The following is a 15104-nucleotide window of genomic DNA, read 5'->3' as shown; positions in this document are numbered from 1 at the left end:
AAGAAATGTCCGCCTCAGGGCACGCGCATCAGAGAACCGTTGCGAAGTATTGCATACCTTTTCATTTCGTTCACTATTTTCTATGAATAAAATTATCGAAACTATTAAACTTTAACACATGTGGCTATGTTTGTAACAAGGGCAGAAGATAATAGAATTGTGGAGATTTTTTACAGTTGCTTTGCCTTTATTATTTTAGATTCCACAGTACAGTTATATGGTACTATTTACATTACGCCATCATCGATGGTGCCCCGTTCGCTAACACCGAATTCGGCACCGCCAGAGTTTATCGCTTCCGCTGTCCATTCCAATCCGACCCCGTTTCCCCATCAACAGCAGCAAGAACAACAACAACAGCAGAGTTGTGTTTGTCTCCATTGTTTCCGGTCTCTCCTGGTCCGCGCCACAACAGTTGCGTATCACGCTAGTACAAAACGTCCCCCGCGTTTGTGATCTGTCTCTCTGATTGATTTACCATTTTAGTTTTCGAACCAAACCGGAACGTTGCCGGTCCGCTGAATCACATTCCACCGCATCCTTTATAAACCTAGTTCGATTTCATTCGCGCATTCACTCGATCTTTCTCACTTCTCTACATACAACTTCTTACATATGTAGACACATAGCGTTGGTTTAATTTTTCACATATAGATACCCTACACAATGTGTGGCGTCGTGCTCGCATTCCGTGCCGTTTTCCGTGCCGATCAAGTCGCAGAAGAAAATAAACAAAACAAAAGCACAACAGCAAAGCGAAAACCTACACAAATTCATCTTAATCAACACAGCACGGCCAAACAGAAATACTAAACGCGCGGGGCGATAAGAATTAAAAAGATCATCTTAAAAGCAACGGCAAACATGCGACGAACGCGAACGGATGATGTGGGATGATGGGCACAAGACAAACAAGGGAATAGGAAAAGCTGCGTCAGAACGTCACTTCGCTCCGTACGCCACTTCCCAATGCGTCTTCGCGATGTGCCTGAAGTAATTAGTACGTGCTTTAGTTCGTGCCGCCGCCAGTGCCTCTGTGTAAATAATAATAACCGTTGGCTGCACTACTCCGTCAAACGAACTCCGGCCTCGTTGGATTTGGTGCACCCGTGGCTTGTTAGTTTGGCTGCTGCAGCAGTTATCGCTACCTGGAAGCAGATTTTTATAGTTTCGTTTTGTGTGTTGTGTTTAGCTTCGGGAACCATCTGGGCAGAGATTGTCGGTTCCCTTAGGTCAGTTCGCCGACTATTGGCCATCTCCGGCTCCGGGTGACGATGCTGGTGAGGAGGTTGCAAACTTTTCTAACCTTCTACGGCGCAGCTCGCTCATGGTCGAGCTTTCCGGGTGCCTCACGGCATCGGCACTACTACCGTTCACCGCTGCTGGTGTTCCACCCATCGTTTTCGATGCCGAACCTTCCTTTGCGTCCAGCTGGTCGGGTGTGATAAGGAATGCTTTGCTGGTGCTAGGAATGGGTTCCTTTTTCAGCTTCACGCCGGACGATGCATCGTCCTCGTCGCTGCTGATCGGACCCAAATCTTCCAGCTTCGCCTGTTCGACCCCCGTTCGCGCTGGCTTCGCCGAGACCTGGCTCGATCGACTGCTAGTGTTACTTAAGCTACTACTACTGCCACTGCTGGCAGCGACGATCGCAGGCGCTACCGGGACACTTTCTCCCGGTACTCGCTCGTCGTCGACCAATTGTGCAGGTGATGTTGTCGCTGTTGCAGATGTAGTCGCTACCGGTTCGGGTGCGATGCTGGAAGCGGTGCTTTCCTCCGGTACCAACGGTGGAACTACCGGTACCAGTGATGGTGGTTGCGGTACGGCTTGTGTTTGTAAGTGAGCGACGGCTTCCGGTGGTAAACGGGACGTAATGGTGGCGTACTGGTTCATCAGTGCCACGGATGCGTCCAGCAGGGTACGAATGTTTTGCAAGTGCTTAATGCGTTCTTCAATGTGGCGGCGCTCGGTACCCTCCATCGCACGGACCTCCTCGTCCGTTAACTCTCCGAGCAAAGGTGGCACAGGAGGCAGGGGCATCGTGTACGGAGGCATTCCGACGAACGGAAACGGAACGAATGGAGCGCCCGGAAACATTGGCAAAGCGTTGGCCGCTGCCGGTGGCATTCCTGAGGGAGAAGACACATAATCAAATAAAATGACAAATAAAAGGATCACAGTAGACCGGCGATGCCTTTCTTCTCCGGGGATAACATAAAAAAAATTCTGAGCAAGCCGCGACTCACGGTATCTGTCAAAAACAGCCACTCTAATTGTCGAACGGATCTTATCTTTCATTCCCTCCAACCGACCGATAAACGGATAAGCTGATAGATACCCGGTGGCGTGGTGACCCGCCGGCCGATGACTTACCATTCGGAACTGTGGAATTGATTATATTGCCCGTAGCTACGCCGGCACCTGCCAGCGCTGCGGTCGATCGGCTGGCATCGTTCGCAGTGGCCCCACCGACACCAACGCCTCCACCAGCACCACCACCGCTAGCGCCAGTGTCGTTGGCACTATTATTTGGCACAGGATTGGCAGCGGTCGTGGCAGCGGTGATCGGTGTACGGAGAATGTTTAGCCGGCAAGTTGGGCAGGTTTGCTGCCGCTGGAACCACGACCGCAGGCAGGCGGTGTGGAAAATGTGGCCACAGGGAAGCTTCTTCGAATTGCTCACCATATCCTCGCGGCAGATGATGCAGATATTGTCCGACATCTGCAGCTCCTCGGTCGTCGCGTCCGGGTAGAGTGTGTTCATGTTGCGAATGGCGCGCCGCGACAGAATCACATCGTTGAGCGCTTTCTTGAAGTTTCTGCCGTTGCGCATTTGGGCGGGGGGCATTGAAGTAAGAGCAAGATAAGATTCGACTTTCGCCGCGATAAGACCTGCACGGTCGGACTCTACTTACCGCATCGTGTAATACATTGGCCGGAAGGCAAACATAGGCAGGGTGAATATTTTGACCATCAAAATCACAAACACCACGTAGAGCACGACGCGCGTAAACCCAATGATCAGCTCGGTGTAGAGCAGGAAGACGGCCTTGTTCTCCCACGGCGTGTCCGAGCGCAGTTCGGCCGCGTGGAAGATGTACTTGATCGCGGTGTTGATGACCATCGTCATGAGGATCGCATACTCGAACCCAAACACCAGCTGCACCGTGACGCCCTTGGCGATCGTCGATTGGTAGGCGTACGAGATCAGTTCGTAGTCGAACAGTCCTAGGCACACGAGCAAACCGGCCACGCGCACATGAAACAACCACCCAATCACGGGGCTTCTTTCCATCTGGAAGGTACAAACAAACAACTTCATCATCACAGACCCTTTCCCCACCGTCACCGCAATACTCACGTAATCGACTCGATCTTCAGCGAGCCAGTGGAAGGACTTGAGAAACAGCAGCACCGTGAACAGGGCCACAAACTTTGGGTTAAAGTCGTCCCGAAAGACGGTAAACGCGAGACAGGTTTCGGTCAGCGCGTACCAGAACCGCTCCATCAAATGTTCGAACTCGGCTGCCCGTAGCGTGCCGAGAAAGATTTTCTTCATCACCTTGCCCAACATTAGCACCAGTACCAGAGCCTGGATGTAGATAACCTGCGGCGAAAGTAGGATGTTAATTAACGAGCTGCCCGCAGCCAGAGAGCGACACCCGCGACTTACGGCCATGCTTGGGTTGGACTTGGTGATGTAGACCACCGACGGGTAGAACTGCTTCTTCTGGTAGTACGCATTGCCGATCACCAATCCCGTCAGCACCATGCTGATCACCGATATGCCGAGCGTGCGCATCTTGACGCAGTAGGCAGCCAGCTGGCTGACGCTTTCGAGAAATATGTTAATCTTGACCGCTCCGGGACGGGACTCCCACCAGCCGCACCAAGCGCACTCGAACGGCCGTGAGATGTCGGATGCTCCGGAACTCTACCGCCCCCCTAACCGCGTCTGGGCTCAGCCTACGGTCTCGATCCACCGTTTGCGGAGTTGCACGACCCAGCTGCTTCCCTTACCCTGCCGCTGGCCTTTGCAGCTCATTCGATTCCCGGGGTGCCGTGTGGAAACTAGCTGCCACTGTTCAAGTGCCCCAGTGCCGTCTGCGGTTGGGTCGTGGCGCCCATTAACTACCTGTTGCTACACTGTTCGCTAATTTGTCGATCCGAGAACGTTATGCATTGGTTCGGTGAGGTGCCAATTCCCAGGGTCTTTTACAACAAATTTTAAAGTACACGTAAACACTACCAATATTTTTCGTGTGCTGTCAATTTCGGCCAATGGCAACATCTGACACAAGGGTTCGGCCGAATCTGACAGCATTTCCACCGCGACTGTCAGATTCGGCGATTAGTGTGGAGATGTCTTTTCTTAGTCTTAGCAGGGAGTGGTTTATAAAGTGTTGAGATAAAGTTTATAAGGTCAATGGGAAATAATTCAAACATTATGGAAAAGTTATTATTTATTATTATTATTATTTTATAATCAGAGCGTAAGAAAAGTTCGCAGATTTGTTCAAATGTTTGATTTGTTTTGTTAGCAGCTTTTGGCGCATCTCAAAACAAAGCATTGTGTCACCGGTTGCCGGCTGATTGGGGATAAAAGGGAAAAGTATCTCACTGATAGCACTTATCGGTTATCTCTACGATTCCACACAATAGGGCCATTTGGCAACTGAAGACCATCCCCGGGAAACCACTTCAAAGTATCGAGGACTAGGATTGCCTTTGCCGTGTTTGGACCTGTTCTACTGTTCTTCGACCATGGTGCACAAACATCATGTGGCTGGCTACGACGCTTTCGTGGCGTTTATGAAAGATTTTAACGGCCACGGTGCACCGATCAACATTCTCTTTACCGGTGCGAAGTTAGAAAACGGACAGAGCTGGTGTGGCGATTGTGTTGAAGGTACAATACAGAAGCCCAGTGCCAGGACCCTTGCACACTTCGTCTGATACAAGTTTCTTCTTTCGATCCGAAACAGCGGCACCGTTCATCGAAAAGGGGGTAGAAAAAGATGCCCCCAAAGATTCTCATTTCATCTACGTGGACGTCGGTGATAGACCTACGTGAGTAGAGTGTTGAGTCTGCCGGCAGACACCCTTTCTCATGCATTCCTTCACGTACTTCCGCAGCTGGAAGGACATGAACAACGCATTCCGCAAGGACACGAACACGCGCCTTTCGGTCATTCCAACGATGATCCGCTGGAAGAACCCACAGCGGCTCGAAGGTGAACAGTGTGCCAAGGCCGACCTTTTGGAGCTATTTTTCACCGAAGAAGATTAGCGGAATATACACCGAGCGCGACAGGGTTCCATTCTTTTCCCCAATAAACGAGTTCCTTTTGACATGCCGTTTGCTAAAATGATCTAACTTGGAAAAATTTATTTTAGTTTACCAGATACAATCCCTAGAGGATGTTTACAGAGTATTACATCCGCCTGAGTGGACCAGTACTGGCCCTAGATGGCACGGTAGAAAACGGAACAGAACCGGCACTCGGGGAGCATCGGATGGCCTTCATGGGTGTGCGTGTGCGGTCGCCAGCATGGTGGAGCATCCGGTTTTCATGGTACGGTGTAGCCGCTAGAATACGTCTCGGTGAGTTCCGCAACAACCGGTGGCGTATGTGGGGCGTCGTCGAGGCGCTGCCCCCTGCTTTACCCAGCGTCACGTTCGGTGAGAGACAATCATCTACATGCGAGCCATTGTCGCTCGTCCAGAAATGCTCCTGAACGTTCTCCTGTAACTGGCGCATCAGGCACGGTGAGTTGAGTACCTTCGACGAAATTCCGCTCCCGACAGACGCTTGTCCCTTCGAAATCTGTCGAAGCTTTTCGCGCCGATTGGTGACACCATTGTGGTGGCCCGATTTGAAAGCTCGTTTGCGAAGACTTCCCCTGCGTGGACTTCGCTGGTTGCCTCCGTGTGCAGATGAGGACCGCAGCTTCTGTATCTGCCGTAGCTGGGGGTGCGATTCCGCTCGGTCCGGCGTCGCTTCTAAAGGTATGGCCACGGTTGCCGAGCGGAATTTCGCACTTTGTCGACGATTGGCACCGTTCACCGGTACAGTGCGCTTTGAACAAAGTGGTCCGCTGTCCGCATTCGTGACTAAACCATCGAACAGCTTTGCTTTTGCCATCACCATGCCCGCGTTTTGGCTTCGAATTCGCGCGATCGATGCCCGGCCACTTTGAGCCTCTTGCTGCAGCGGCGTGATGTGGGACTTGAGCATAATACTTGCCAGTCCTGCCGCAGCCCCACTGGAGGGCGTTCTCGGCGGAAGCCTCGGTGTGCGGTGGGCGGGAGTTTTCCCGGATCGTGGCGGAACGGTCGGTGGTGGCAGCATGGGCGTTTTGGTGCTGGTCACGTTGTTAACTTCGATTTTCGTCACAAACGAAGGTTGGTTCTTTGAAGCCGAACGCAAGGACGAAGTTCGCGGGTGTTTGTCGGGCGTTTGGAAACAGTCCTCCTGCAGCACTTTGGCCGGTGTCAGAAACTCGCCCATCGAGTCCACCGTCGTCATCGACGCACTGTCAATGGTCACATTGTGCGTTTCAAAGTAACTCTCCGCATTCACCCACCTTTCCTCCTTTTCCTCGTCAGTGAAGTTGGTTCCCGTCATGTTCACACTCGGCGACGGCTCCACCGTGACAGCCGGCTTTTGGCCGGAATGCTTCGGAAAATTCTCTGGCGAAGCTTCGCTCTCATCGGGGGCCTTCAAGCCACTCTGCACCGTATTGGGGCGACCTCGTTTCAGAACTGCCGGCTTCGGATAGAAGGACAGATCGACGGCTGCACCATCGCGGGTCGATCCACTCCCAATGTGCCACGACTGGTTGCGTGACAAACGGACCGCTTCACGGCTCCGACGACGGATCGTGCCAATCTTTCGAGCGCTCGGTGAACGGATCATCTTGTGTTCGCCACTCTGCCGTATCTTCAACTCCCGGCTCAAGCGCTTCGCCAACTGATCGGTCGACGAGCAGTCCGCTTCAATGGGTTCCGTGTGCTCGAGCGTCTGCCGATACTTATTCTCGACATTCTCCAGCAGCACCTCCTCCCGCTGGCCTAGGTTTCGGAACTCCTGCGAAATGGTTGTCTCGATGACGGTCATGCGCTTTTTGATCGCTTCGTATTCACTTCGCTGGAAGTTGAGGAAGTCTTCCTCGCCGCCATCGGTTTCATCGGGGGCCGCTGGCACTTGGTTTCTGGCTCGAGACGATGCGCCAATATCGAACAAACCTTCGGCACTGGTGAGGCACGGCATAGACATGACGGGCGACATGCGGCCAACGCCGTGCAGTAGCGTCGTTTTGTCCACTTCCTCCGACTCAAACTCGTCCTCCGTTTTCGCTCCCGACGGATCAGTTGTGTCCTTGGCTGTGTTCTTGTTGCGACTTTGCTTCTTCCGACCCCACGGCGCACCGACCACACTCCAGCGCCGTTCCATCGGTTTGTTCTCCGCAATCGACGGTACCGAGCCCGACGGTAGCAAACGTTGGACTATTTTTACCGGCTTTTTACCTCCGCCTAGGCTCAGGCGGCTCTTCTTGACCTCTCTGAAAAGAAGAACAAATAATGAAGGGTCACCTCCGGGGAAATTCGGAATTGGAATAGCCACTCACTTTATAACCACCGTTGGGGTGCACGGTAGTAGCTCCTGATTATCTGGCAGAAAGGAAGTCACTTCTTTTCTAATGAGTTGGAAGGGAAAATGAAACAAATATTATTACGATTACTGTCCCAAGTCGGTGTCTTTTGGGAAGATACTTACTTCTTCTTCACACTGAACGGCATTCCATCCGTTACTTTCCGCTTCTTGGCGGACTTGCTGAGACACGGTGTGCTCAGTACGGCGGACAACGTTGGATCCTGCTCCTCCAGCTCATCTGTTTTGTCCAGGTTCTCCGACGAACCGATGGCGCCGACGATCTTTCGAAATCCGTTGAACATGCGCGTCAAAGAGCCACTGCGCCGTTTTTTCTTCTTCCGATCGTTCACGCTCGCGTTAATGGTGCCGTTGTTTACGTTTTCGTCCTTCAGCTGGCGTAAAATCGTGTCCGGAACGAGTCCAATTTGCTGCGAATGTTCGATCAGCAACTGCACCACTTGCTGGTTGCTCGCCATCCGCTTCTGGTCCTCGACAAACGGCATCAGATTGGGAGTGATGATGATCGACAGATTGTTAACAGTCATTTTATTGCTTCCCGAGTGCTGGGACACGGTGTGCAGAAACTGCATGAAAAACGCCAGCGTGTTTAGGGTCAGTGGCGGCAGCAACAGACAGGTCATCAACAGCTTCTGAACGTTCTGTTCGCCGAGCAGGCACCGAAGTAGGGCTTCCTGAACATTGCCGCATGGTAGCAGCGGTTCGGGCAGATCACGGAAGAATGTTTTCAGCAGGTTGGCGACATCGATGACGTGATACGAGCGACCGAGCGGTTTTCCCGACTCCAAACTCGTCTGAAAGCAGCAAACACAGGCTTGGTAATCGAAACAGGCGACGCTTTGGACGAGCAGACGAACATACCCGAATATCTCGCTGCCGTTTCGATGAACCGGCTTTACGGAATAGGCCCTCGGTGTCCACATTTTCCAGTATGAACTGGCACGCGTTGGACACGAAGAGTGGGATTTGTACAATGCCGCCATTGGCCAATATCACGTCCGTCAGTTCCAGCGTGTGCAACGGTGCGTTGAATATGCGTCTACATTTTACCTTGTCCTGGTGCGAATCGAACGAACCGAACAAGTTATGCAAAAGAACCGGAAAGGAGTCGGTCCGAGGAACGAAGATGTTGCCCACTAACCTGCGACGCTTTGGACGTTTTCTCTTTCCGATATTTGATGTTGTGTCTTCGCAACTCGCTAACCACCACGGAGTACAGCTCTTCTTTGTTTTCGACGTCGAAGATCAGCACCTTAGAGGCCATAGTTTTGTATACACTTCACTGTAGAACCGCCGTGAGCGTCATCTAAAAAACTGTGTGCCTATTTGCGCGACGAGATTTGCTGCGATTGTTGCTTCACCGTTTGCTTTGATGTTTGGTTTGGCTGGCGGCTCCGTTACGCTGACTGACAGCTATTTAAACGGCAACGCGATAATAGCTACGGTAGCGCCCTCTGCAGAAAATGTATGTTAAACCTATTACTGAAGTTATGGAAGTTATTGTTGAAGTTACTTTCACAATTATGTTCCGCTTTTCGATTGAATCCCAACAATGAGCTGGAAAAAAATAAATTCAGACACTGTATGACCAACCAATGCCGAGTGTAAAGCTGTTTCCACTTTATGAGCTCAAACGTTTGTGGAGTGCTGTCAGCAGCGACCGACAGCATGGGAATTTTCCCAAGGCATCCGATCGAACCCTGCCTCATACCCATGCAGCGCATGAAAAAGCTTCAAAAATATGTCAACTCGTGCTTCGACGAATTCTTTGAGCAAATAAACCACGGCGCGGATCTATTTCGCAGTGTCCTTTTTCAGTGTTTTGCGAGAAAATCGGTACTATTACGGTGCGAGTGCTTGGCGGAGTACGGTTGATCTAGTCACCGGCGATTAGTGGGCATCAATAGTGTACGTTGACCAGCCCGCCAGCGATTTATGCGCCATTGAACGGTAAACAAATGGAGGGGAGCAAGCAGCAGCACTTTGTTGTGATCCTCCGCTAGCCCCGTTTTCGGGGGCACCATCTGTGAGGCAGCATTATGACGTAGTAACATTATGTTGTCTCCGTTCGGCAATTTTGCAGACGGCGACGACTTCCGGAACGATCCTAGACAGCAACAGCCCGTGGATGCGCTTGTACGAGGACACCCAAGGACGGAAGCTAAGCACCGGCGATTGGTACGACAACATGAGCGACGATGACCGGGACATTGACATAGAGAGCGACGTAAGCGGTTTTTTACCTATTCCGTAGCACCAGGCGACGCCTCGAACGCTGTTCGTTTTGATTTCCGATTATTATTATTTTATACTACAACTTCCAGGACGGCGATGATTCGGATAACACAAAATCCCAGAACCGTTCCGGAGGGGGTGGTCATTTCCATTCGCAGGTAGCGCATAACGTATTATTTGGTCGCTTCACACGCTAATCGCACCCGCTAATCCTACCGGCTCGGTGGCTTCCTTTTATTTTCCTTTCTAATCCTTCTCGGCCCTCGGCCCTCGGCCCTCGGCCCATTTGTGCTCGTTGCAGGCTGAGAAACGTGCCCACCACAACGCGCTGGAGCGGAAACGGCGCGATCACATCAAGGACAGCTTTACTTCACTCAGAGACTCTGTGCCGTCGCTGCAGGGAGAAAAGGTAGGCTACAAACGGTCTCCGCCACTTGCGAGTCAAAGGGCACTTTTATATTCCCACCTTATATATTATTGGCTAGCAGGCTAGCCGGGCACAGATTCTAAAAAAAGCAGCCGAATACATTCAGTTTATGCGACGGAAGAACAATTCACACCAGCAAGACATCGACGATCTGCGGCGGCAAAACACTCTGCTCGAAACTCAAAGTAAGTTGTGGTCCCGTTCCCTGGCCTCGGCACAACACATCTCGGGATGAATAGTTATCGACAATCGTCTGAAAGATGCTCTACTCCTCCTGCATAATCCGTGTCGGACGCTCTTTAAATCTATTTTTTATTTCCACCCTCTCGGCACAGTACGTCAACTCGAGCAGGCCAGGGCATCCGGTAACTTTGTCGATGGTTCCGAGCTGGGCATGGGCATGAACGACAGTTCCCGCGAGTCAGACAGCTCCGACATTGACGAGGCGGTGAACAACAACAACAACGGACTCGGTGTGCGACGAAATAAGAAGATGAAAACCAACTCTAGCTACTGAACGGATGATGCGCTTATAGCACTGCAATTTAACTGTGGTCCCTCTATTTTCTTTCGTCAATCTTATATTTCTTCCGCCGTTTTCTGTTTGTCCATTAGATTTAAAGTAAGCGTTTCTCGTACCGTTTACCATTCACAGTTCCGGCTTTAGGCGTGGTCAGTTCCGTTGGTCGGAATCGGCGTTTCAACTTTCGAACTCTTACGCTTTTATGTGTTCGCCAGTTTGGCGGCTTTTGTTTCCAAGCAACAACGTTGAACTTAAATGGAATCACATCAATTTGTACATTAGATGATTATTTTCATGTACCAACAAATATAGGCGTACGCTAATTAGGTGTAACGTGTGATACGGTACGGCTGCTTATTCGACCACATCCGAAACCCGTGGGCAAGCGAATGGGAATCACTGCATGGGACAGTATAGCGCCATCGAGCAGAGGGACGGTAACGTCGACCAACGGCCATGGGAAGGTTTGAGACATAAGCTCTAGAATTGACGGTTCCGTATCAGTAATAAAGCTACCCTGTTTATCTACAGCAAATAACTGTCGATGGTGGAATGAGCGTTTAGATAGAGAGATATATAAGGTGCGCACGTTCCCACTAGTAGGAATTCTTTTAATGCACGTGACCGGAGGCATTAACGGATTTTAACGTTGGACTCCACATACGGACACTCCGAGTTTACACATTTGAAGTGTCGTTACGGTACGGGTTCAAACGAACAGCATAACAAGCAACGCACGCCTCCGAGAAGCAGAATCTTATATCACAGCGAAACTTACCACAGACCGGCCCAATACTAGAGGAGACGTACCATTTACCAGCGCCTGACATGAGTTAATTTCTATTGACCGACGCGTGTGCCTCAAACAAAGCTCCCTTCGAGCAAACACAGCTTTTCTTACGGTTACAGATAACAGCAACTACGGTAGCAAAAAATCCACAACCCTGGAGCGAATTCAAACTGCGACAAATGAAACAACTCCCATTTTCGGTTGATCCGTAACCGTTACGATTTATAAGATAATTTCCAACTGGCACTGTGCGGCACACAGCGCAGAACTGCCGTTGTTAAGATTCACGGTCCGCAAAAGATCGACACTTAAACCTATTGACGTTCACTTAGCTTCGCGCCGGAGCTGTTCGTATTGGACCTGTATTGTTCTTGGGAGCAGATAAAACAACCGCAAACTAAGGTTCGAACAAAGCAGTCAAACTGGAGCACGCAAACCGAACACATCTCGTGTTCTGCGTCGCAATGAAAGTGCAGTTACCATTTTTAACACTTTAGTAAACAGCTCGTAACCATTTTAGCCGTAACTGCATCGTGTGAACGAACATTTATCGCCATTCATGCTCAGGCCCAGTCTCGAGAACGTGTTAATAGACTACGCCAGCGAGTCAAGCAGTTAATCAAATTAGTGGTGCAGTGATTACGAGAAAACCAATCAACGGCAAGTCAAGTCTCAATTGCGAACAGTTTCGTGATGGCCGTGGATGCGGAGCAGCAGAATTCGCCGAAGGAATCGCCGGCGCGTGGTGGCACCATTAGCTACGGAATCGACGATAATCCACCGTGGTACTTCTGCATCATGATGGCGCTACAGGTAGTGGACTTTGGTACAACTACACATTCGGACGATTGGCAACCTTACAGCGTGTAAAAATAGCTAAAAATGGACGAAAGCCTACTTTATCCTAATCCTCGATGAGTTGTTCCTATGATACATTTCCCAGCACTACCTGACCATGATTGGGGCGATTGTGTCGATACCGTTTATCCTGACGCCGGCGCTGTGCATGCGTGATGAAGATCCGGCTCGCGGGACCATCATCTCGACCATGATCTTCGTGACCGGGTTGATCACGTTTTTGCAGACAACGTGGGGCTGCCGGTTGCCGCTGGTGCAGGGTGGCACCATTTCGTTTCTGGTGCCTACGCTGGCCATTCTCAGTCTGCCACGGTGGAAGTGCCCATCGGACGAGCTGATCGACGCAATGAGCGACGCCGAGCGGACCGAGCTGTGGCAGGTGCGGATGCGCGAGCTATCTGGTGCGATCGCCGTGGCAGCCGTGTCACAGCTCGTGCTCGGCTTTAGCGGCCTGGTCGGGAAGCTGTTGCGGATCGTGACCCCGCTCACGATCGCACCGACCGTGGCGTTGGTCGGCATAACGCTCTTCCGCCACGCCAGCGAAACGGCATCGAAACAGTGGGGCATCGCGGTCGGAACCACTGCCATGCTGACGCTCTTCTCGCAGCTCATGGCCAACGTGAGCTGCCCGGCCGTCGTGTATCGGGGGAGCGGCCACGGATTGCGCGTCGCGTGGTTTCCGCTGTTCAAACTGTTCCCGGTGCTTCTGACCATCGCCATCATGTGGACGCTTTGCGGGATACTGACCGCGACCGGTGTATTCCCCGAGGGTCACCCAGCGCGGACCGACGTCCGGTTGCGTGTGCTCCAGGATGCGGCGTGGTTCCGCGTGCCCTATCCGGGTCAGTTCGGCCTGCCCACCGTGTCGCTGGCCGGAGTGCTCGGCATGTTGGCAGGTGTGATCGCCTGCACCGTGGAGTCGATCAGTTACTATCCGACGATCGCACAGATGTGCGGGGCTCCACCGCCGCCACTGCACGCCATCAACCGGGGCATCGGCGTCGAGGGGCTGGGCACGGTGCTGGCCGGTCTGTGGGGAGCCGGCAACGGGACGAACACGTTCGGCGAGAACGTCGGTGCGATCGGGGTGACGCGGGTCGGCAGCCGGCGGGTGATACAGTGGGCCGCGGCCATTATGGTGCTGCAGGGGGTGCTTAGCAAGTTTGGTGCGATCTTCATCATGGTGCCGGACCCGGTCGTCGGGGGCATCTTTTGCGTCATGTTCGGTATGATCACGGCCTTCGGGCTCGGTGCACTTCAGTATGTCGACCTGCGGTCCTCCCGCAACCTCTACATCCTGGGCGTGTCCTTCTTCTTCCCACTCGTCCTCTGCCTGTGGCTCCAGGAGCACCCGGGAGCGATTCGCACCGGCAGCGAAACGGTCGACTCCACTCTGTCTGTGCTGCTCGGTACGACCATCCTGGTCGGCGGAGTGCTCGGTTGCGTGCTGGACAATCTCATACCGGGCACGGATGAGGAGCGCGGGCTGGTGGCGTGGTCGAAGGAGATGGCACTCGACGTCGGGCAACAGTCGGAGCACGCGGCCGAGAGGAGCACTTTCGATTTCCCCTACGGAAGTGCCTTGATGCGACGGTAAGTCGGACAGCCCGAACCGGGTGGCTTGTACTAACCCAATCAATTCCTTTCAATACATCGTAGCTGGAAATGGACAAGGCACGTACCGTTTCTTCCCACATACAAAATGAAACTGTGAAGGACAGACCACGAATGAAAAGTAATCGCGAGTAACAATCAATTTTAGATAGAATTAACCATTTCTCGAAGATACATGAAGCGAGTTCAGCGAGTCGATAATAAATGAGTTCGATAAACAACTTAAGTCATTACCGTGTCAATCAGTACGCAAAAGTCAGCGGGTGAACCTGCTCGTAACGAAGTTTAATTGCTGGTAAATATTAAAAAAAAAACAGAAGATCGCTTACAAGCTTAGCGAATAATGTTTTTTCGAATGAAATATAAAACGTAGTATCATAATACTTATTGGCGTAAAATTGACTTAGCATGATACGTTCCGGGACAATCGCTGTAACGAAACTTGAGCTGAGCTCATATTTCGGATGTACCAGACAGAGAACGCCTCACAGGGAATTGTGTACTGATTCGTTCTAGGTTTATTGATGTCACAGGACCATTGCGCTACCTTTTCGAATATTAGGTAACTCTACGACCCAACAATTAAAAAATTGGTCAATAATAGTGCTACACGGTCACGGGCTGTGGGCGCTACCAATTCGGGATTCATTCTCTGTCTCTTTCTCTTTTACTCTCTTTCTTTCTATCTGTCGCAAAATGTATCCTCTACTTTCGTCTTCCATTTCCGAACATCAAATAGTTGCTACTCGAACATGAACTCCTATTGGCCACCAACCAACCATTGGTTTGGTAATGGCAACATGGGTTAAGTACGCATGGCCACGGGTGAGCGATGTCAACATGTTCCTACGGAGTATGTGATTACTGTCCAACGGTTGCTATGACATTTTGATTACATTTACTTATTGCTTCTCGAGCAGACCACTTCCGTTTGGAAGACGCAAGTCGGACGCTTGAGACCTTTCGAACGTGATCCCA

General features: G+C 51.5%; 5 protein-coding genes across 11 annotated transcripts; 3 read left to right on the top strand and 2 right to left on the bottom strand.

Moving 5' to 3' along the window:
- Window positions 1–183: 183 nt before the first annotated feature.
- On the bottom strand, window positions 184–4236 carry LOC131211596 (E3 ubiquitin-protein ligase HRD1). Its single transcript, XM_058205141.1, has 5 exons — window positions 3677–4236; window positions 3365–3610; window positions 2919–3298; window positions 2377–2822; window positions 184–2132 (listed from the first exon to the last, which is right to left on the bottom strand). Exons 1-5 carry the CDS (start codon window positions 3803–3805, stop codon window positions 1246–1248), a joined length of 2088 nt encoding a protein of 695 aa, XP_058061124.1. The 5' UTR covers window positions 3806–4236; the 3' UTR covers window positions 184–1245.
- Window positions 4057–5366, top strand: LOC131211598 (thioredoxin domain-containing protein 17-like). Of its 4 annotated transcripts, none has more exons than XM_058205146.1 (4): window positions 4057–4193; window positions 4666–4912; window positions 4989–5073; window positions 5140–5366. In XM_058205146.1, the coding sequence occupies exons 2-4, from the start codon at window positions 4768–4770 to the stop codon at window positions 5291–5293; spliced, it is 384 nt and encodes a 127-aa protein (XP_058061129.1). In that variant the 5' UTR covers window positions 4057–4193; window positions 4666–4767; the 3' UTR covers window positions 5294–5366. The 4 variants fall into 4 exon arrangements, with proteins under 4 accessions (XP_058061129.1, XP_058061127.1, XP_058061128.1 ...); XM_058205144.1 differs by lacking the exon at window positions 4057–4193 and adding an exon at window positions 4363–4458; XM_058205145.1 differs by lacking the exon at window positions 4057–4193 and adding an exon at window positions 4368–4425.
- Window positions 5367–5438: 72 nt separating this feature from the next.
- Window positions 5439–8977, bottom strand: LOC131206984 (uncharacterized). Its single transcript, XM_058199591.1, has 5 exons — window positions 8821–8977; window positions 8541–8735; window positions 7785–8473; window positions 7636–7704; window positions 5439–7569 (listed from the first exon to the last, which is right to left on the bottom strand). The coding sequence occupies exons 1-5, from the start codon at window positions 8941–8943 to the stop codon at window positions 5439–5441; spliced, it is 3207 nt and encodes a 1068-aa protein (XP_058055574.1). The 5' UTR covers window positions 8944–8977.
- Window positions 8978–9428: 451 nt separating this feature from the next.
- LOC131209315 (protein max) lies at window positions 9429–11204 on the top strand. 4 transcript variants are annotated; one of them, XM_058202356.1, is made up of 6 exons: window positions 9429–9587; window positions 9763–9906; window positions 10004–10072; window positions 10216–10323; window positions 10400–10526; window positions 10677–11204. In XM_058202356.1, the coding sequence occupies exons 2-6, from the start codon at window positions 9808–9810 to the stop codon at window positions 10856–10858; spliced, it is 585 nt and encodes a 194-aa protein (XP_058058339.1). In that variant the 5' UTR covers window positions 9429–9587; window positions 9763–9807; the 3' UTR covers window positions 10859–11204. The 4 variants fall into 4 exon arrangements, with proteins under 4 accessions (XP_058058339.1, XP_058058340.1, XP_058058338.1 ...); XM_058202357.1 differs by having other exon boundaries at window positions 9429–9629; window positions 10403–10526; XM_058202355.1 differs by having other exon boundaries at window positions 9429–9629.
- Window positions 11205–12347: 1143 nt separating this feature from the next.
- LOC131206983 (solute carrier family 23 member 2) lies at window positions 12348–14340 on the top strand. Its single transcript, XM_058199590.1, has 3 exons — window positions 12348–12467; window positions 12598–14105; window positions 14172–14340. The coding sequence occupies exons 1-3, from the start codon at window positions 12348–12350 to the stop codon at window positions 14224–14226; spliced, it is 1683 nt and encodes a 560-aa protein (XP_058055573.1). The 3' UTR covers window positions 14227–14340.
- The last annotated feature ends 764 nt before the right edge of the window (window positions 14341–15104 follow it).

Source organism: Anopheles bellator, chromosome 2 (assembly GCF_943735745.2).
Source record: "Anopheles bellator chromosome 2, idAnoBellAS_SP24_06.2, whole genome shotgun sequence".
Lineage (NCBI taxonomy): Eukaryota > Metazoa > Arthropoda > Insecta > Diptera > Culicidae > Anopheles > Anopheles bellator.
Note: the sequence above shows the minus strand (reverse complement) of the source record. Positions and strands in the feature narration are given on the sequence as shown.